The 23,565-nt window shown below is 29.7% G+C and overlaps 3 protein-coding genes across 7 annotated transcripts; 1 reads left to right on the top strand and 2 right to left on the bottom strand.

Moving 5' to 3' along the window:
• Positions 1 to 780: 780 nt before the first annotated feature.
• Positions 781 to 8,383, top strand: LOC106788303 (nuclear pore complex protein Nup153-like). 3 transcript variants are annotated; one of them, XM_014751453.1, is made up of 8 exons: positions 781 to 1,023; positions 2,088 to 2,378; positions 2,455 to 2,761; positions 2,885 to 3,075; positions 3,151 to 3,539; positions 3,653 to 6,884; positions 7,148 to 7,278; positions 7,425 to 8,383. In XM_014751453.1, exons 1-8 carry the CDS (start codon positions 949 to 951, stop codon positions 7,501 to 7,503), a joined length of 4,695 nt encoding a protein of 1,564 aa, XP_014606939.1. In that variant the 5' UTR covers positions 781 to 948; the 3' UTR covers positions 7,504 to 8,383. The 3 variants fall into 3 exon arrangements, with proteins under 3 accessions (XP_014606939.1, XP_014606937.1, XP_014606938.1); XM_014751451.1 differs by having other exon boundaries at positions 2,846 to 3,075; XM_014751452.1 differs by having other exon boundaries at positions 2,455 to 2,767.
• A 4,831-nt stretch (positions 8,384 to 13,214) lies between these two features.
• On the bottom strand, positions 13,215 to 19,883 carry LOC106788299 (WW domain-containing adapter protein with coiled-coil-like). Of its 3 annotated transcripts, none has more exons than XM_014751443.1 (12): positions 19,237 to 19,883; positions 18,863 to 18,896; positions 17,237 to 17,477; positions 16,707 to 16,792; positions 16,539 to 16,619; positions 16,062 to 16,257; positions 15,366 to 15,770; positions 15,038 to 15,261; positions 14,782 to 14,923; positions 14,157 to 14,383; positions 13,902 to 14,029; positions 13,221 to 13,764 (listed from the first exon to the last, which is right to left on the bottom strand). In XM_014751443.1, the coding sequence occupies exons 1-12, from the start codon at positions 19,275 to 19,277 to the stop codon at positions 13,686 to 13,688; spliced, it is 1,884 nt and encodes a 627-aa protein (XP_014606929.1). In that variant the 5' UTR covers positions 19,278 to 19,883; the 3' UTR covers positions 13,221 to 13,685. The 3 variants fall into 3 exon arrangements, with proteins under 3 accessions (XP_014606931.1, XP_014606929.1, XP_014606930.1); XM_014751444.1 differs by having other exon boundaries at positions 15,366 to 15,755; XM_014751445.1 differs by lacking the exon at positions 19,237 to 19,883 and having other exon boundaries at positions 13,215 to 13,764; positions 16,707 to 16,821.
• A 1,347-nt stretch (positions 19,884 to 21,230) lies between these two features.
• Positions 21,231 to 22,238, bottom strand: LOC106788294 (piggyBac transposable element-derived protein 4-like). Its single transcript, XM_014751438.1, has one exon. It carries the CDS (start codon positions 22,236 to 22,238, stop codon positions 21,231 to 21,233), a length of 1,008 nt encoding a protein of 335 aa, XP_014606924.1.
• Between the last annotated feature and the right edge of the window lie 1,327 nt (positions 22,239 to 23,565).

Here is a 23,565-nt window from a genome sequence, read left to right as displayed (position 1 = left end):
TTTTAATATTTAATAAAATTGATTGAAATAATAGGAAATAAATCGAAGTGATACAAACGATCGTAAAAGAGCGCTATCAACGCGGACAAAGTGCATCGTTATGCCAGGATTATAACATAATTAGATAATTGTGTGTATACAATTATAATAAAATTATTAAAAAACAATTTATTTTAAACAAAGATCACTATTGATCTGAATAAATAAAATAATTATAAGACATAAATATTTATTAAGATGCATAAAACACTCCACGAAGTATTCGACTGTTCGAGATATCGATTAGACGAATAGTCGAAAGTGATTGGTTGCTTAATACTTTCGATTATTTTCGATTGTCGAACGTAAGACACTAAAATTAGTACAAAAAATAATTTCAAAGATGAATTATCGTAAATATCTATCTCCCAATTAACGCAGAAGATCGGTTCCTCAAAATACCGTATAAAAGCGAAATCATATTAAAAAAATATCACTCAAGTCTAGGGATATATAGGTGTAATCAATTATTATAATAATTTAAAATTAATTGTGTCAACACGAAAATAATAAAAGATAAATATAAAGGAAAAAGAAAATGAAATAGTATAACTAGTTACTTTTGAAAATAAGTAAAATTTCTGTAAATTTTTGTGAATAAAATATCCCCTTTGAAAAGGAGGGTAGAGAAATGGTAAATAAATTCGGCGGTAATAGGTATATTTTTGAACATACTTGAGATGATCGACGAACGACGCAGAAGTATTGCGTCACGTGGGCAAGCGCAGAGAGCGGGTATTTGTGAGAAATCTGGCGCCCTGGTGGCGGTCTTTGGAGCGGCCATATTTTCGCTCGTGGCTCATAGTTTCTCGAAGGTAGTGGTTCAGTGAATATTTTTGGAATGCGACAATCGAAATCGTCAATATTCGTGCTGTTTAATCCGTAAAAGAAGGAGACACGACAGCAAGGATGGCCAAGAGTAGCGGAAATTTATCTTCAAGACGATCGTCGTCGCACAATACGAAACCTTACGATACGAACAACGTGAGTGGAGTCATATTGGCATGATTTGCCCGCGAGAGAAACGAACTTAAGTTGGTTCTAACGGTCCTTCGCGCCTTCCTATCCAAATTAAAAAAACCAAAAAGCTAATCATTACATCCGAATAATCCTTATTTCATTTAATATGTCCTATATAAGCACCCTTTTCTTAGGATGCGTTCCTATGAGATCCCAATGTCTCCACGGTTATGTGAGTCTTGCCAGTAACCTCAATCTTTCTTGCTACTCTTATATGCGATTGCGTGTTTTAACGTAAGAGTCATCGTTTTGGGGCGATAAGTAACCTTGATGAATTCTCATATTTGAAAAAATTCATATAACTTCCAGAAGCCACTAGAACATCTTACATTACATAAGTTTTTACTTTTCCCTTCCAAATTCAACCAAATTGTTCTATCCAATATTAATGTTCTTTTAATTGTTCGTTTCCTCGTGTAGCACAAGTCAATGCAATCTTACAATATTCTACAAATAGTTTTTACTCATTTTTATTAAAATTACTTCACATTGACTCAATACGAATGGTGTGATTATTAAATAATTGTATATATGTTTTCATCATAAATGGAAATAATACAAAATGATATATGATTTCTAATGGACATAGAAATATATACTTTATTGTAATATTACATGATGCAATAAAGTAAATTTAAAGTTAAATTAATCATTGTAATAGTTAATAAATGTTCATAAGTTTAGTAAATTATAAAATAGTCAGTTGTAGAAGTAATACACACACGCATATACACAAATGATATATTGACCTGTTTCAAGAACATAAAATAAAAATTCTCTTTATTTGATATAAATATACAGATTAATTATACTATAATATGATAAAGCATGGAAAGAAAACCTATAATTTTTACAATATATCTTATTGCTTATTTTTATTTTTTTATAAATCATATTGTAATATATAAAAGTTAGCACAATTATTGATCAATTAAATATATATATCTATATATTTTTTTTCTTTGCTACTTTAGATTACTTTCACATTAATTATATTACTTTCTTAAAATTACTCTTGTTTTTTTTAGTCATTTGTTAAGAAAGTTGCTACTAGAGTAACAGAATTTATACCCCAACCATTATGGATCAGTAAATGGTTCAATACGTCTCAAGGAAATGGAGATGTTTCCAACGATACTGAAAATCTCGAAGAAGGAGAACCAGAGGAGGACATGGAAAAGCCTCCACCATCAAAAAGACCACGCATTCGTACAGATATTACTCACCCGCCTGGAACATTTTCTGTTAGATCAAATGTTGTAACATCACATAATAAGACAAAAGATCTTAAAGGAAAATATTCTACACAAAATGATACGGTACAATAAATTTGATTATTAATTTATATGTGGTATTTAACTGATTAAAAATATATTTGTAAATATAACATTGCAGAGAGATGATTTTCTTAAGCCTGCAATAGCTGGACCCAGTGGGATAGGTCATTTAATATGTTCTACGCCTACCATACATTTAGATAGCAAACCTGTAGCTACCCAAAGGTCTGACTTAAATCTCCTAATTTCAACATCAAATAATGTAACGGCTAATGGAACGGATGATAACTCAGAATCGAGCGAGAGCACTAGTGGTTGCAGTTCTCTTATACCGCAAACAAATCGACAAGAAGCTCCTTCTCACGACGTTTACAATTCACCATTTGCTAACAGGAAGCGTTTTATAGATGAGAAATTAACATTTAGTAAGAGTAATTTATATTTCCTATTAATTCCATTAATTACTATTTTGATGGTACATAGAAACTTAAGTTATGTTTTTATTTCAGCTAATCATTTACAATCACCAAGAGCATTGTTGTTTATAGATAACAATTCCCGTGAGACTGTAAGCAGTCATAGACCAAGTTTTAATGCGTCTGTCATGACTAGCACATTGGACCGTACATCTGGTTTATCATCTCCTTTCTATAGTGGAAATACCACATTTGGAGGAGCAAATGCAGTTGAATTGTATAAAAGAAATCAATCAAAATCTCTTTTACTCAATACTACTGATGTATGTATATTCGCATGTATGTTATTCATTTTACTTTTTATATTTTCAATAATATAAGTTATATTATAATTCTAGATTCAACTTAAAGTTCCAAAAAGACCAAATGTCCAAGTTAAACCATCCAATACAACGGTTGATCCATCGGGCATGAGTCAAACTGCAAGAAAAATACTGGAAGCTTTGGAACATTTTTCTTCACCTATATCAGATGCTAAAAAAATTCCAATAAAAAATACAAATATTACATCATCTTTGGGTAGTAAAAAACGTCAGCGAGAAGAAAATGAATCTCCATCTACTCGTGTAGGATTTCGACCTCCAACGCGAGAATTAATTGTGCCAACTGTTCCCACTATAATTAAACTAAGAAGACGTGAAAAGTTACAAGACACAACAGTGGCTGCACGAAAAATTGTTTCTGCTCATAATAAACCACCTCCTTCTACTGAAGAATATCGTCTAGGGTAAGTTTGATATTTAGATCTGCATTCAACGATTTAATTCTCTAGTAACTGTTAAATTTTAATAACAAACATGTAAAACAAATATTATATTTAAAACAATTTTCTTCTTTTAGATCTGATGAAAATGAAAAGACAAAGCATAATGGAAAATTGAAGGCAAAAGCCGGAAGTTTAGTTGAAAATTATACTGAAACAATAGTTAATTTACCAAATGTACCTCTACCAATATCTTCTTTACCCAGTTTTAATTTTAAATTACCTCAACCAACAACACAAGATCTTTCAAGGAAAGAAGACAATTTCAAATTTGCTAGTCCGATTAAAGTCACACATCCAACAGAGAATTTACAATCTATTAATAATTTCACATTTAGTAGTCCAATTAATGCTGAAGATCATTCGAATGATTCATTGGCCAGCTCATCAAATGACAATAGTGGGCCTACGACAATATCTAATTTTATCTGTTTTTCATCTACTGCTCCTAGACCCAAAGATGGGAAGAAAGGGCCAATAAAAGGAAAATCTAGATATTCGAATTCTGATAAGAATGCTCTAATAGGATTAAAACTTGCTCGTGATTTGAAAAAAGCTATAAAGAAAACGTCTTCTTTGAATAAATCAAAGTCCCCTTCGAATACAAGTACTGAAGAAGATACTTTCGATAAAAGTCTTAATGTGTCTGCCAGTGAAGAAATGGACGATTCAACAAATAAGAAATCTGAAAATCTAAATAAAGATGCAAAACAAGAAGATAAATGGGAATGTAATGAATGTTTAATACGAAACGTCAACAATGAAATACGATGTTGTTCTTGTAAAGCTTTGAGACCAAAATCAGACGTGCAAACTATAGTATCTCCACCAACTTCAAGCAACACTGCAGAAGCAAAAAAACCTGAGACAGATTGCTTTGGAACTCATTTCAGAATAAGCAATATTAAATGGGATTGTATGTCTTGTTCTAAAACAAATAAATTAACTGATTTTAGATGCGTTTCTTGCAATGCACCACAAAGAAGGAATTTAAATCAAACGAAAACATCTTCAACAGACACAACAAAATCTGAGTCCATAAATATGGATTATGCTGAGAAATCATGGGAATGTCCAGGTTGTATGTTAAAAAATGCTAATCACATTATTACATGTCCTTGTTGTAAAGCATCTAAACCAAATTATTTAAAAGATGCAAAAGAAAAGAGAGATAAGGAAAAGAGAGAAAAAGAAGAAAGGGAAAAAGAAAAGAGTAAAAATATTCAAACAAATGCTTCTATTCAAGAAATGAATGCAACAAGCTCCAATACTTTGCAATCATCTAATCTCGAAATAATGGACAAATTTAAACCAAGCAAAGATTCGTGGGAATGTCCGACTTGTATGATTAGAAATTCTGAGTCTGTTACAATTTGTCCTTGCTGTAATACCACTAAACCAAATACCAAAAATGACCAAACCGATGAAGTACAGAAGCTACCAGCGAATGGTTTTGGAGATAAATTTAAAAAGCCTGAAGGTTCTTGGTCTTGTGATACTTGTATGGTACAAAATAAAGCAGAAAATGTGGAATGTGTTTCTTGTAGTAGTTTAAAACCTGGAAGTGAAAAACCAAAAGAATCCACAACGAGTACAAGTTCAAATCTGAAATTTAACTTTGGTATCCCTGCTAGTGCAAACAATTTCAAATTTGGTATTGATAAAGCTGATAATCCAAATAAATCTGGAGATTCATCTATCAGTAATTTTAAATTTGGTAGTACTCAACAAAGTGATCCTGGAAAGTTTACATTTGGTATTCCTAAAGGAGACAACAATACTACATCTAAGGTAGATATAAATACTACTACTTCAAATACTGATCCAAAAGTATCAGTATCAGGATTTCAGTTCAATGCAAAGAGTGAAAAGACTACTACAAGCAATAAATCAACTGAATCACATAAAGAAACAAACACATCCTTTTCTTCTAGTGTTTCTAAAAATGAAAATTCAATATTCTCCTCAACTGCAAATTCAACTCCTTTTACTTTCAAAATAAATAAAACAGAAGCTATTATCTCGGAAAAGAAAGAAGATTCAAAACCTGCTGTAGAAAATACCACAAAAGAAACTCTTGTACCAACGCCAAGTACTACAGAGTCATCATCATTTTCATCAAAAATTTATAATAATACCTCCTTAGTAGCAACGACTACTCAAAATAATACTTTGGAAAATCCACCTACTTCTACATTTTCATTTACTGCTTCAAGTACTATACCAGTTAGTAGCAGTGCTGTTGTATCAGTACCAGCAACTACAAGTCTTCCACCTTATACTCAACATTCCTTTACATTTCCTGATGCAAAAACGGTTACACAAACCACAACTACTCCCACTTTTGGACAAATAATAACATCATCATCATCATCATCATTATCCAATACTGGTTCTACTCTACCTACATTTTCCTTTGGTACAACTGAATCTGTAGGAACCTCTGGCACCCCAATAACAACTAGTAGCATAGTAGGAGGAACACCTATAACATCACAGATGTTTACAAATGTGTCCAAGCCGATGTCATTATTTAATAATACTGATGTAAAAACAACAGTAGCATTTGGTACAGGACAAACTAGTGCAACAACCTTTGCTACAGGAGAAAATAAACCATCTTTATTCGGAACATCGGAAACTAAAGTACCAGTATTTGGAACATCTGAAAACAAACCACTTTTTGGATCATCTGAAACCAAGATGTCTGTATTTGGAAATACGGAAAAAACAGCTCCTGTATTTAATACACCAGCAGCACCAGCAGCAACACCAGCATTTGGCTCACAAACAAGTAATGCTGTTTTATTTGGATCATCAACTCCTGTTTTTGGAAATAATAATAATTCTAATTTTGGTGGAACTTCAGCACCCAATATTTTTGCAACAACGAAGCCAAATGATAACAATGTATCGAATCCAAGTTTATTTACTTTTGGTGCATCATCTAATCAAACAACACCACAACAAGGAAATGGATTTAATTTTTCAGCAAATAAAAATCCTGCTGAATCAGCTTCGAAACCATTATTTACATTTGGCAGTAGCTCAACTACACAACAGTCAAATAATTTGTTTGGAGGTAGTGGTTTTAATAATGCAGCACCAACTAATACAGGAAGCACCTTTACTTTCAATGCTCCAAAACCAGAAGTTTCTTCAGGATTTGGTCAACCAACAGTTGCAACCCCACTCTTTGGTGGACTACAAAATAATCAAAATCAATCAACATCATCTACTAATACAGGATTTAACTTTGGAAATACAGCACCTGCGACAACCTCTGGAAATTTCACTTTTGGTAGAATGGTAAAAAAATAATACAATTATTATTTCTTCTGTCCCAAATTATAGTATACATTTGTAAGTTACGAATGATTAAACTACTTCGGATTTACCGATATCTTTTCGAAGCAATCGAGATGCAATCAATGTAACAAAATATCGCATAATTATATTATTGAAACAATTATGTTCAGTTAAAAAATTAGTTTTGTATACCATATATATAATTTAGAACACATAAAATATTATCTATAGGATAATAATAATAATTAAATATTAAAATTTAGGAACCGACCGCTACTCCATCGGGAGGAGGATTTAATTTCAATTCTGCTGCTACTACGCCAACTCTTGCTTTTGATCCTAATACGCCACCTTCTTTTAACTTTACTGGTGGTAGTGGACCTATTTCATTCAGGTAAATGTTGGAACAATTATTCTTAATTCTTCTTAGTTGAAGTATTCAAATATCTCAACACGAGTAATTAACAGTTTAAGAATAGAAATCTATATAACTTATTTTATTGTAGTATATATATGTTTCAAAATATTTATACATTTTAGTGCCCCGCCACCTTCTTCAAGAAAAATAAAAAAAGCTGTAAGAAGAATGCGATATACAGCAAATGATTCGCAGCGCTAATAAACGTCTACTGTTGGATGCACCTTAACATCAACTCCTGCATCTGTGTGTTTCTTCTGAATGTATGTTTATAAGTTTCAATATAGTATGAGGAAACTTTTTCAGGTAAATTGATCATGTCAATGTGGTGGTTATACCAAGCATTTATGTAATATAGTAGCCAGCCGATGAGATATGCTTGAGTACATCCACTTGTGTTCTACAGCAAGAACTGTAAATTTTAAATTATTTGAATTATATACTGATAATGAAGAAAAACAATTTGAAGTTGGCATGAAGCCAGTTTTATTAATTAGACACATTGTAATGTCATTGCATTACTAGAATCTTGCCCAGAAAAGACGATATAACTACTAGAATGACAAAGCAAAATAACTTGCTGAAATATGAAAAATTCTTGATAAAAAAAGAAACTTGGATATGCACTAAAGATGATGTGCAATTAAAAACATTTTAACAAAGGAGTGACTACAACTCCTCAGGTAAGTATAAGTCATTTACAGCTTGCGACGGTGACATTGTAGGAAATAATTGGGGTAATTGATTTCTGATAACTTTTATATTCGGAAATTATTTTCTTTTTACAAACACTAGCAGTGAACCGTATATTTTCGGTTATGTTGTAGCATATATGTATTGTGATCGTCATTATATGACTTTCTGAAAAAAATAAGATTGAATAAAATCTCGTATATGTAAGCATATTCACATTCAAAACAATGATGAGGTAAACAGTGTTTCCTAAAGAAATGTACCTCGACTATTTCGTATGGGGTTAATACGTTACAAGCACTGTGAATTGACTATATATAGATACATATAGATATATATGTATATGTATCATATAATATACATATGTATCTATATCTATATGTATATGTATATGGAATGTACATATATATATATATATATATATTCCATTACATATAAATATTAATTTAGGAAAATTTAACACAATATTTTAATTAGAATTTCATGGGCAGGCCTACAACTTTGTAGTACTAGTCCACGAGAAGTGTAAATTACACTAAAATGGCATTCGGACAGTACAAATTCGCGATTACTAAACGTTTTATTGAGTAGTCGAAATTGTATATTTTTTTTATATATCGAATGAAATATTCCTATAAGAAAATACTGAATGCCATTTTAATAGGCTTATATTATAATAATGTTGCGTGTTTTTCAATAGAATGAGTGGGAAGCATGAGACAAATGTTGAATGAAAATAAATTATTATGGGACTTCTAAAAAGTTAAATATTTCAAGATGTTTATCTTTTTTTTTTCATAATAGTTTCTCATTTCCGTTTTCTTTTTTCTTTTTCGCGTATGCTAATTGTTTCGTATGTTACAATTAATAAAACTATAGAAAAGGATATTAACAGCTTAGAAGCTTTTAATTTAATGAAGACAAAATTCTTTAGTAATTCAAGCATAGATAAAATGTGGATAACATGTTTTACATTTGTTAATTAAAGCACAATATAATTATGTTTAATAATTCTATTATTTATGGATAGTTTCATTTTTAATAGAATCTAAAAGTAATATTTTTTGTAGACTTTTTGTACTAGATGATGTTAAAGAATTATTTAAAGAAATGTCATATTTTTATAGTACGCATAATCCTTTAAGTGGTATTAATTTTCGTAAATCTAATTATTAACGTATTGTTATTTGTGTGATTAACAATTTATAGATTATTCTTTTTAGAAGTCCCTAAATGAGAAAGTAGTTAGATGACGTGTAACGATAATCATTGAATCGATATTAAGTCATGCACGTCCTATTTAAGATTATAATAGTTATGTCTATAATGTTGGCTTAGAATTGACAGTAGGCAAGAATAACTCGGCACATGACCCATTCTGCCATAGTAGACATGTAGGTAAAAAATGGTCTGTTATTATTGTTACTGTATACGTTGTTGTGTGATATTTCATATACATATTAAAACAATTTTTAATTTCAGGATATATTCGTAAGAAATAACAACCATGGTATAATAATTTTGTGCAAATGCTTATTTCTTTCAAAGTTATTGAATCAGTGTCATCCTCTTATATACTTCTTTATATTATAAGCAATATCGTTAATCAAATGGTTAATGCAGATACAAACAAGTTATTTTATTTTATTACTTTGCGACACTGATGCACATTTATTATCTTTGAAAACTGTCCAATGAATGCTAGTATTTCTATACTTACTCTGTACAGTAGACAATGCTGTAGATTTAGATGTGCTCTATGCATAAGAATTATAAGATACAAAGGATTATTGTATGAATAAAATATACCTATGTGTATATATACATTCATACATATATATGTATGCGCGTATCTACTTATAACTAAAAAAAATTTGATTTAAACCATTATAATACAAACATGATTAGCAATGGTAAAGTGAGGCTGCGCTGAGCTATATCTATGCTGCTGTCTTATACCGTGAACATTCTCTGTTAAGGCTGTGTGGTCTATTTGTCTATTATTAGGCAAATTTCGAAATTAATAAATATATTAAATGCTGTTCAAAAGAGACAGACATATTTGTATTAAAACTCGTATATGGCCTTAAAAATACATAACGAGTCTATGAAGTAGATATATTATCGATTTTAAAGTGGATCATATTGGAATTGTTTTGTAGCACTTTGTACTCTCCATTGAAATATGTTTGTATAAACATTTGAAGAGCACTACATTAAAATGGTTGAACAGTAAATATATGTAACAACTCATGACTAATAGGATCACTTATTATAGTTAATAAAATACGATATTAAGAATATTACAGCAAGATTAATTTGGTTGTAAATATTTGAATGATTTCCAGTAAAGTCGTTAATAATTACAACTGTAATTATTATCAATAACATGCTTAGAAATATTACTTAAAAAAGATAATATTATTTAAACTTTTATGTATTATTGTTTTACCATTTCTCTTTTATACTGAAAAGAGTTCATAATATAATTATTTAATTTATTAACTATATTAAAATCTTTATTTTTAGCATAATAGTTCTGTAAGTTATGAGATGTTACAATGAATTACATGTTCTGAGGCCTTATTACAATCTTAGTCCATTAAATTATGTACTGTACCGAATTCACATGAATGTCTGTTAGGATTCTACTGAGAATATATTAACCAATGATTCAATGTTCACGAATGAGAGAGTTTGTTATGAAATAAATCCAATGACTGACTATAATTAAATAAAATATAGATGTGGGAGAATGTTCACTGTTTGCTTCAGGTGCTATGAGGATGTAATTACATGCTCATGACATGGTATAATGTTAGATGATATAATGAAACAAGTTGGTGTTTCTCAACCAATGAATTTGAAAATTAATTGTAGTTGTTAATGTGCAAAATGTAAAAAGTCGTTTTAATTCGCACAAACAGAGCTCTTAAAATACGCTTAAAAAATGGTTGATGGATGTTCATTTCCAATGTTATACATTAAAAATGTAATATATGTCATCTTCAAAGTAATAACCAATTTCTTCCTTTGAATGAAAGCAAAATGCGTCACTATATACCGATGTACCGAATAAATCGCCTATAATTGAAAGTCTGAAATATTTTGATTACTGGTTACAAAAAAATGATCTAAAGAAGAATATTGGATTCAAAGGGGTTTCTATGTGTAGAAAACAATTACTTGAGAATCATATTTTTTTTCCAAAATATGAAGATTATCGACATTTCTTTAACTGAAACTTGATTTGTTTACTAATACAAAAGTTGTAGAGCATATCAAGACAAATTAGAAAACTAAACATTTCCGAGCCAAAGATATTCTTCTTTAGAATTTTTTTTTATCATAAATAATTGATATATTCACATTTCAAATTATAGGCAATTAACTCAGTATATACGTTAATTTCGCAAAATAATTAAATAGAATATAAGAAATGAAGATAACGATAATCATAGTAACAATGATAATAATAACGTTCGAACTATATGAAAGATATTGGATCTTTTGTGGACCAGAAGCACAGAACAGGATTATATTAGTCTCAACTATCTCAATAGCTCGTTCTTTTATCCTTTATTTAAATAAAATAAAGGTGACATTGCCTTAATAAAATAATACTTGCGATGGTCAAAGACTATTGAGCTTGTGTTGAGAAACACCCTTTAGTAGAGTATAACTCTACATTAACATAATTACCATTACCATTCTTAATAATATCCTCCACTGTAATCTATAATAATTGTATCTCTCTCATACGATATTAGGATATATGAAAAAAGTAATTGAAAACAGTAATGTTGTTTATTTTTTGTTGACAATTTTATTTTATTTCTAAATGTGTAGCGTTTTTCTAGAAGTCCATTCTTTGTAAGGAGTGTGAATCAAAGAATTTTGATATTGCGCACCAATGCATATATATATGTATATATATATATATATATATATATGCATGTATGTATGTATGTTCTTATCACAGTGGGACTTTTATTTTAATTTTTATGTAAGTGGCATTGAGAAAGAGTAATTTAAAAATGCGCATATATTGAAATACTTTGGCTCACATACTGTGAAACGATTTAAAAATAATTTAAAATTTAATTGCAACCACTGATGTTTATATAACATATGTCAATTTAAGAATGTCTTTATGTTATATTTTTTTTTTTTTTTCTAATTTGTTTCTTTATTTCTATAAGTAACAGGCTCACTCATTGACAGTTCCTTATTGAAATACATAAAGTGAGAAATTTATACTGTGACTTATACAAATTCGTGTTTTCCACCATCCTGAATTTTTGTGTATATTATTTATTTTTATAAGTTTTTATTACATAGAAAAGCAGGAGCTTGATTAATATACATACAACAAACAAAGACTATTTTTCTTTCAATAGTTTCATTTACAAAACGGCCTTCATTTGTTACAGATACCCTAAAGAATACATAACAGGAAAACTAAATTCTAATATTTTCTTTAAAGCATTATATTCGAGAACATTTGTTTAATAAATATTAAATGCAATTTGCAATAATTATGTTACTAATGATTATATTATTTATCATAAATTCTACTTTTATAAAACATATGCATTCTTACGGAAAGACATAAGAAAGCTACTTAGTTCTTTTTTGTTACGTAGATATACAATGACTATGTGAAATAAAAATTATCTAAAATTATAAGATACATCGTCGATATGTTTAATTTGTCGGTGATTACACTTTCCATTCTATACAATAAGTCTCTTTTTTATTACAAAAGATGAAAACAGATTCATACATAATAAATTGAAGACCATCAATGATTGATGATATATTCTATCGATAATGATTGTTTAAAAGAATCTACCAATATAGCTATACAATCCTATATGTTTACATAATAATTAAATATAAATTATGGGATCATGTTATTATTAAGATACACACAATTAAATCTTAATAATCTTTAATATTCATTGCTTTATACTTAAACATATTAAATTTCTTTAAAATCAGCAATAGCCATCAATTATGCATGATATAAAATGCTAATGTCTCTAATACTCGTATTTCTACGGTAATAACATTCTTTGTTAAATATCAAATAGCAAAAAAAGCGCTGTAAATAAGTAAATTATTGCGTCCACAAATTTTTCTTAAATTTCACTACTATCATTCACCAGATGAAATGTGTGGGTAATTAGGTGAGTTAATGGTGATAAAGAACTGGATTAAAACTTGTGGCACGAATTTTATTCCGAGATTTACAACAAAAATTTTCAACTAGTTAAAATGTCGCATAATCGTGGGATATGAGAAACATTGACACGTATTATAACACAGGTAATACAAGATGCTGTGGACAATTCAGATATACAATTTAGTGGTTTGCATTAAACCGATAGAGTTTATTCACTTTCTATTTACTCAGTGTTGCATCTGTGAGTTGGATAGGCCTCTTGTGCTTCCTAGAGAGGTGGATTCACTAATTAATTAATAAGACTCGTCAGCTGATATCGAAACAGCTTGACCTCTCTAGGCAGCCCATATTCATTTGCTATTATATCACTTCTATCACGATATTATAATTTAGGTACAATCTTAATTATTCAATATTAATGAGAATATTAATAATTATGTTTTATTTTTTTCATGAATTAATTATAGGTTGTAATTATAATTATTTTATAAAGTTTCTTACACTAAGAATCATCAGACATGAAGGAATTTTGGGATTTTAGTTCCTCCAATGTTTGAATTTGTTGACGGAGGAATAATATCCTGAAATGTGTTAAAGATTGACTTAATTTTGTTCAAATATGAACATTTAAACAAACTTTTTATCGGAGAAAAGATGCAAACGAAAAGAAAAATTCGAAGATGACATTTTAAAAAAAATATTTGAAAAGAATATTTACCTTTGTTCCTGTAATGTTGCCTGAATTTCTGTCAGCCTCACTATCGATCGTGCTGTTTTCAATTCTGCCGATACTCTTGTGCACTGTAAACTGCCCATTGTATGTGCTTCTTCGCTAAGTTTTTGTGCCTAAAAGAAAATAACAAGTCATTCTAAGCTGATTATCTATACACCCATTAGCAGTTATATAAATTATATAAAATTTAAACACTTCAATGGAAATTATAATATAACAATATTATTTTATATAAATTACCTGTTTTTCAAGGATATCGGCTGGAAAGGCACGCACATGTTGTGTTAAATCTTCTCGATAATGATTAGCGAGCGACGGTGTTAGGGAAGGTGTTAAAGGAGGTTGTACTCTAGACAATGCTTGTAAACCTCCAGTATTACTCAAATTTCCAAGAGAACCTAATGTACTAAGACTTTGCAATGAACTTAGACCTTGCACCCCAGAATTCGTTCCTCCAGGACTGGTTACTGTAAATGAGTAGTAATATACATAAATAAATATAATTGTGTATCTATCAGATGTTTGTTTAAAATCGATATTAGTTAGATCTAAAAAATAATATTTAAAAATTTTTTCTGTTGAAGTCTGGGATATTTGTGGAACAAGCGTATAGTTAGTTTAGAAAGCAAACTCTGTTGTATAGCTTATATTATTGTACTGCACATACATCTTTATACACTGTACATATGAAATATAAACAGAAGATGAATCTAGGACTTTTAATCTATAGAATAAGATTTCCAGGTAATAATTCATTGAACGTGCATTACTCATTGTGCAAGCGAAAATAATTCCGATAACAGAATACCTTATAAACATGCTTACAAAATTGTTACAACAGAAAAGAATTCATTTAAAAACTTACATTTCCGAGCATCGATACAATCCTGAGTTTCTGAATGGGTTGGAGTAGGTGGTCCCTCACTGGTAGTATTGCCACTAGTATCAACTTTTAATGGGACCATTACATCATTGCCACTATTATTTCGGTCTCCACTTGCTGATTGCTACAAATGTACAAATAAACATAGTCACGATGTTTTATCGTTCTTAATCGTAGATCATAATCTATAAGAGTAATAATTTAAAATAATTATTACATATAAAACAATATAACTTACTTGTCTAGATAGCAAAATAGCTGTTTGAATTGTCTGTAACGCTTTCTGTGGTGTAATGTCAGGTTGCTCTTTACTGCCAGTGATTTGAGAAAGAAGTCTTGGTAAGCTTGCTAATGAAACTGGTGGTCCTGGGGCATTATTATTCCCTTGTTGTTGGGTTGGTGAACTTAATTTTCCAGGCGGTTGTGGTGTCGATGGTGGATGTGATGTTAATCGAGGTAATGCTAAAAATAAAAAAAACAAACAAACAAATAAAATAAAAAAAAAAGAATGAAAAACCCAAATGGTATCTCTATAAATTGCACTATATAATAATTTCAAAACATACCAGTGGCCAGTAGAACAGGACCTTGCGGCAGTGGATCGTGAGCACAGGATGTTAAAGGTTCAGAAGTAGGTGTAGAATCACCAGGTGAAATATCCATATCTTGAGCTTGACGTTCTGCTCCTGTTTCTTCCCTACAAGAATCTCTTTCCCTTTCCCTTTCTCGTTCTCTCTCTCTTTCCCTTTCTCTCTCCCTTTCTCTTTCTCGTTCTCTCTCCCGTTCTCTCTCTCGTTCCTTTTCTCTCTCCCTATCACGCGTAGAAACTTCTTCTCTAGTATTACCGCTACTTCCACTACATGAAGTCCAATATTCCCGCTTGTCGGATTGCCGCGATGATTTACCATCTCGCACGCTGCTACTATTTGATCGCGAGTTGGAATGTTTATCATGACCTATAAAATAATAGTCTATTTAATAGACGGAGATGTTATTAATAAACAGTTATATTCATAGCTCTAATATTTATTTGCGAGCAACAGATTCTAAAGCAATTGTATCGATATTTGTTTAATTTTATTTAACCCTTTGAACTACAACTATAATTGATTTTATATATTATATAAAAGTTTAATATTTAAAATCTATGAAAATGTTTAAAATATATTGCTCGTTTATGATCTTTAGTATTATAATATTATCTTATAGAAAATTAATTTCTTGAAAATAGAAATGAATTAATAAATAAAAAATAGACTCACTTGACCTAGAGGAGTAATCATTGGATTGGCGTTGACGATTATCTGTTCGAATAATCCATTCACGTGGTTTTTCCCATTGAGAAACTTCTGTTTTGCAATTATAATAATACTTCTTTCCTGAAGAACTCATATGCTCTGACCAATCACCAAACCTGGCTGTCCGTTCCATTGCACCTCGTTCATCACCACGTTTATCCTAAACAGACTGTTCTAAAATGTCTGGAAACGATTGAATCCTTTACAAATATACGTATGCATTCCAAAACTTGTACGAAATTATTTTTCTCCATGTGATCTTGAACCTCTTCATCACCTTTTATCTGTTTTAAACTCTTATATCAAACTTTCTTGATCAAATTGACGTGCAATTATATCAAATTATTTCTTATAACTTTTTTGTGAGAAAAATAAAATAAATTTGATGGCTATTGCATACAAGTATCTTTGTTTTAAATAAAATTATTATTTGTTACTGACCTGACAAGAATTGTGAGCTGGTTTTCTTTGAGACGAAGAATCTCGTGATGAATTTGATGATAATTTTATGGGATGTAAAATCTATAATAAGTATATATAAATATACAAAATTAGAGATTATATTATAGAAAAAGAATATAAATGAAATATTTAAACCATTCATTTTACCTCTCCACTACTCCTATCGTGGTTGGTCCTGTGTTCTGAATCCCTGCTCTCATGGCTTCTCTTGTCTTTTGGTGATCGTGCACAATCTACACATATGCAAGCAAGCATTTTACAGCTGAAAATGTTAAGACACAACCCTGTTTTTATACTGAAGGAAGTAGTACAATTGAATGTTTTGAAATAAAAGAATCTATAATCTATAACAAACCATTAACTTAACTTTTCTATTCTACTTTTCTTATAAAAGATGCACGGTATATATTATTCTTTGATATAATACATATGAATATAAATTTTCATTACGTAAATGTACTTATCAAAGTTATATTACATCTTCCTCTTTACAAACTACTAGTAAAATTACAAATATTTATATTGTATCGGTCTTTGTTTAAAGATATTATTTTGCCTTATCATTCATGTAATTAATATTTTATAAATAGAGTACAAATTCGTTAAGCGCAAAGTGGTGGTGTGTAGATACATATATATATATATATATATAATAAATGTAAAAGAAATATGTTTACCGGAATACTTGTCCCTAGAGGAGGATAATTTATAGTCTCTATTTTCTCTCTCCTTCTTATACAGGGGCTTGGAGGTATAACTCCTCGGGCTATCTCTGTCTGCTCCCATGCCCAATCCCAAGCCTCCTGCTGGACTGTAAGAATTGCCATTTGGGGAATCACGCATACGCGCTTCGTAGCGACTATCCGACGACGTCGTCGATGAAGAATATTCCCTCTTAGAACTGCTGTACTTCGCGTTCTATGAACAAATTATAACCACAATTATATATACATTATAAATTATTTCTTATATCATGAATGTTATGATTTCTTATGATAATAGCAACGAAAAAAACAATTTATATCTAAAAATTGAACTAAAATATTAGTATAGAAATTGTTGACATGACAAAATATTATATTAGAATTTGTAATTATATTAATATCTTACAAATATAAATTATATATATTGAAAATCATAAGCACGAAGCTTAATAATAATAATATTTAAATATCTTAATATCTTTTCTAAATAGAATGTCCAAAAATATTGCAGGTATTGATTTTTTAGTAAAAGAAAGGTTATGTTTACAGGTGCATTGCAGAATCATTTTCTTTGCATTACTTATTTTATAAACACATAGAAAATTGATCATTGCATAGAATTGAACTTATATTAACCATTAAATACTTGTATAATAATCAATTAATCAAATTCTATACGAATAATGCTCATTTTGTACAACATAAAAAAAAAGATAGAAAAAAGCAATTAGAAGTGAAATAACTTAGTCTAACAAGATTTAATGCAATGAAACTGAAACAAAGCTTTAATAAAGAGGTTAATGCAAGTCTTAGAAATTTATCATAAAAGTCATTTTTATAGAACAAGTTATATTATTGATTATACTTCCCTTCCACCGTTTATAATAATGGCGTTTCATTGCACAAAGTGTTATAACAGAATTTGTTATATACAAAATATATTAAAAAAAACGAAAAGATTTAATTCCGTAAATAACTAATGAAATGAAAGATTATTGAGAAGACAAATTATTGGTAACCACGGTTTAACGTTATTGAATTTAAATTGAAATATCATATAAACAAGTTTATCATTGAACAAAAATGTATCAATGATGTGGAATCGTGTTTGACAAGTATCAGCCATCAAATCAAAATAAATATTAATAAAATATATTCATAAAGCGTGTATTGAGGAGATGTTTACTATACGATGCGATGCAGAAAATATGTTACTTTAAAATTTGGATGGAAGGATTTGTCATTTTTTATGATGATTTTTTTCCAAAGATATATAAATCATTACGAATTATCAGATAGTAATTCTAATGAAATTTGTAGGAAAGTTAAACTAGTACGACGGAGGGACAGGAAAAGTAGGTAAGAGGGAAGAGTTAAAACGACACACGGTGAATTCTATGTGACACAGTAAGCGCGTACGATAATCATAGAAAATCGGACTTTTACAGGAACGAAGGACAAATAATTGTGGTAAATTGATGCATATCAGTCATGTCATCGAAAAAATACTTCCTTTCGTACCCCCCACCCCCTCTCCTCAAAGAGAGAAAGAGGGAGAGAGATAGAGAGAAAGAAAGAAAAATAGAGATGAATATTTACCTGGTAGGGATGGGCCTGGTGCTTTTCGAAGTACCTGAAACGATAGACAATAGTTGGTGAATAAAGGCGCGAAATAGCGTCATTTCCACGACGGAATCAAGGACCTTCCATCAGGGAAATGCATCGGTGCAAACAGTAATGTGTATCACGAAGAGAGTAATGTAGAGTGGCTCAGACGGACGGACGTCGGAGATGAGAGGTGAGGTGAATAGTAAGAGAGAGAGCGAGAGAGAGAGAGAGAGAGAGAATGAGAGAGTGAGAGAGAGAGAGAGAGAGAATGAGAGAGAGAGAAAAAGAGAGCGCGAGAGAGAGAGAGAGAGATAGAGAGGTTGGTTGTGTGTCAGGATCGAGTATTTGACGCGGTGGTGCCCTACCCATCGCTGATCCTTTGTGGTTTCCTCGCATGCATTACCATCAATGCCGGTGTCTGTGGGAAATTCGCGGCCTCGGATGTTCCCTTTTCGGTCGGTCAGTGTCATAAATACAACATTAACGCTTATTTAACAACCAACTTTCTTCCTACCCGGACGCCATGTCACATACGTGATCGGCCGCTAGAGGTAATCACGAGCAAATGGCTATAATAACGTCCGTGCTCAATGCGCGCGCGCATTCCTCCCCTCTCTTTGACTCGTCCTATTCAATATCGTAACTAGTCGTCCATAGTTACTTCTTGGAACTTTAAATCGCTCTTCGTAAAACTAAGAAAATGTAATTTAAATAATATTGACTTTTCTTATATCATTCAGTGTTAATTAAGTATTAATTGTTTATACTCGTTACATAATATAAAAGTGAAGTTTAGAAAATTTGTACACTAAAATTTCACGAGCTTGGATTCTTAAGTACTTATCGCCATTACTGTAACTGGGTTGCATTCACGGCGCCGGTGTAGCATCCAATTGTAACTATGTGGTGCATTATGTTTATCGAAGCAATTTGCGTTTAGGAAATCTATCGTTAAGTTACTCGCTGCTCTATACTCAATCGATTATGGTACAAAAAAGTGAATGGAATAAAATATTAAAAAAAAACCGCAATGTCGTAAGTGCAAGAAAAGGATGAGAGAAAGATGGCAGAACTTGAGATACGTCCGAACCATTATTACTGTCGTTTCTACTATCCCGTATCACGATTGCTACTACCACTACACTGTCAGTACAAATCTATTTGCAACTTGTTTTTCATCAATTATACATATGTAATATTATGTGTGTAAAATATTTTTTCTTTTATATCCGTTTAATCAAGGAAAGATTTTTTTTATGATGTAACTTTTACACCAACAAAATTTTTTTCTATTATTTTGATAAGGAACTTTTGTGTATGTGTTAAGAATATTATATCTTGAGATATTCTTTTTTCAATACAATTATTGCAAATAGCAGAAAGAGCTTGTTGATTATATTTTATGAAGAACTTAATTTAACCTTTTTGTACCTGAACAATTCTTGCGCTTAAAGATAGTCAATGATTAGTCTAAAATAATTAAAAAAAAATAAATTCTATGGATAATTATTATGAATATATTGGTATTGTTTTTCTTTTTATTTATTTATTGAATATTATCATTTTTATGAGAGGAGTGTCTAAAAATTAATAATTAAATATAAGCGTACCTATTCTATATAAATGAGATTTTCTTCAGATTTCTTGTAACGATCAATATGTTAAACAATATAAAACAAATATTTTTGTACGCACATGTTAAATACTTTAAGGGTTTAATATTTTTTGTATATATATTTATTTAATCATAATATTCATGTGGATGTATTTTTACATACTGCTCTACAACATAATTAACTATATTAATTTATTTTTAACGTTCATTATTAATAAAGCTTTTTAGAAATCGTTCTAGATAATAACACAACTAGTGAGCATCTAACCAGTGAGCCAAATACTATGAGGACAATTTTTACAACTTATTTGGTTACTAATGAAAAATAATTTGTTAATTGCACTTGTGGGAAAGGCAAGAGAGAAGGAAGGCTTGCTTACAGTTGTATTATATGATACCAATTATCAATTAATGTGCAACTTTATCGAACTAATTCCGTTTCCGTAATGTTTGTTTTAAATATAAAAGTGTCTTAATATATATTTCATTTGATTAAATTTATATTAATTTGTCCATTATTTTGTAAATATTAGTTATAGCAATAATTAATGTCATTTTTGTTTTAAATGTTTGTGAAGTTACTTTGTGAAAAACTAAACAACATAATCTTAAAAAAATGTCATTAATTATTACTTTTCAATTAGAATTAAAACTGACTTTACTTACATGCTCGTTTAATACTTATTTCAGAAATATTTGTTTCAACTGTAATATTATGCTGTTTATAAAAAAAAATTTTGTGCATTACAATTTGCAAAATATTAACTCTAATAATTGTTGAGCTAATATTTCTTTAAATTGTTCTATTTGTATATTCTTGTTTGTTGCTTGATTATAAATCACAAAAGCATTTACGACCGTAACTCCGAGGAGAAATTGCATACCAAGTTTTTGATACCACTTCATCCCTTTTATAATTGTAGTTATATGAGATATTAATTGTTCTGAGTGGTCTATTATACATTTCTTTTTATTATAGTCAATAAATGCTATTGGTTTTAATTTTACGCATGATTTTGAGTTATTAGAGGCTTTATTTATAATATCCCAATATTTTATGCATGGTATCATAAGGGGAACGTGTTTCGTTGATAGAATTCTCACATCCCGAGAATCTCTCCATTTCAGTATGATGATACCATTATCATCTTCTTTGGATATCATTTCTCCTTTTTGTAACTTAGATTGTAAAATGTCTTTTGGGATGGATCTTTTATTATTTCTAACTAATCCAACTACATGAGTCTTCTGTTTTAGACACGATATAGCAAATTCATAACTGATATAAAAATTATTAATGTAAAGTGTTCGTCCTTGGTTGAAAAGATTTTTTGCAAGTGCCACACATACATTATATGCAAATCTAGTTTCTCTGACATCACAATACTTTGTAGAGAACATCATCATTGACCATGTAAATCCTTCTGGTGTACATAATTTAAATAATTTTATTCCGTATTCATAAGCTTTGTTTGGAATATATTGATTGAATATTGGTCTTCCATGCCATGGAATTAATGTTTCGTTAATGATAATATTTTCTCCAGGAGTTAATATTTTTTGATAATTTGCTTGCAGTATTTCGTAAAGTGGAAAAATTTTGTTAAGTGGATTACCTGGAGCAATAGTGGTGTTATCAGCAAAATGAATATTACTAAGAAGTAATTCGAATCTGCTCTGTTGCATGATGAGGTGCGGTATATCAAAATTAAGCAATAACTTTCGTGACCAATAACTGCCTGTAGGTATCATTTTTATAAAATCCAACCATATAATCAAACCCATGAATTTTTTTATTTCATTTGGATAAGTTGGTGTCCAATGATTTACGTTTTGTTCTGCATATCTATTTGTTTCTTTTACGATCAAATTTAGTACTTTTTCATCAACGAATAAAGAAAATACTTCATATGGATCTATAGTGTTAGGTAGTTTCATGTTTATGCCACTTGTTCCAGTAAAAGGAAATATTTTTTGACGTCCACTAAATTCAGACCACTTATTACTTTCCATTTCAGTTTCCTTTTCATTATCATTTTCGATATTTTCTTCAATAATTAAGTCTTGTAAAATATTTTCAACATCTGAATCAAATTCGCTATCACAACTATTCCGTTTATCAATATCCGATTTAAAATCTGACGATAAATTATTTGACATTTTTTCAGTATTAAAAACAAGTAAGGGAAAGTATAACGTTTCTAAAATTTCTTATTAATGCAAAAGTATTTTTTTTGTTGAAAAATTTAGCGTAAATTAAGCACAATAATTCTTAAATGCTCTGTTCTTGACTTTAGACTTTCAATGGAAAAAATATTCATAACCGTCGAAATATTACCTTGTAATATTGAAAAAAATATAAACCTTTTGACAGAAGAAGCGATATAAACAAAGTCAGATTTTATATTTCAAAGTGACCCAATGGAAATTTTCGTTCAAACTTGCTTAACAGTTAACATGTTCAAAATCTACAGATTTTGATTTCTACCATTTCTTTACAAAATAAATAGAATCTGAGATATTTAACCATATTGTTTATTTTTGTGATATTTTTGTGTATAAGTATATAATTAATAATTATTTTTAAAACCAGTTCTCAGAGAATTCAATACTGGTAAACTTGTTCGTGTCGTAATATTAATTAGTGTATATTATTTTTTTCTTTCTTCAATAATCATGGTATATTGTTAAAGCCACAGTGCACAGTAATACGTATTATATTGAAATAAATTATTAAATTCAAACTTTCAAATGAAAATAAAGAAAAATACATAAAACAATATAAATAATAACAACTAATAAAGGTACATTATAATTTATTTTAGAAATTTACACCATTTTACATTATAAAGATTTTCCAAATGAAAACAGAATTTAATAATCACGAGATGTTTGGATAACATCTGGAAGCATGAAAGAATGATAATACCTTGTTTCAAAATACTCGTAATCATGTTATTGATTATGTTTATAATTATTCATGACGTCAACGTTTATGTCAAGAAGTCACGTCTGTTTAATTATTTACATTAAATAAAATCTTTTTTTTTATCATTTTAATTGTGTAACACACTCATAT

This window comes from Polistes canadensis, unplaced genomic scaffold (assembly GCF_001313835.1).
Source record: "Polistes canadensis isolate GaletaPanama2010 unplaced genomic scaffold, ASM131383v1 scaffold_134, whole genome shotgun sequence".
Lineage (NCBI taxonomy): Eukaryota > Metazoa > Arthropoda > Insecta > Hymenoptera > Vespidae > Polistes > Polistes canadensis.
This window is presented reverse-complemented; position numbering and strand designations above follow the sequence as displayed.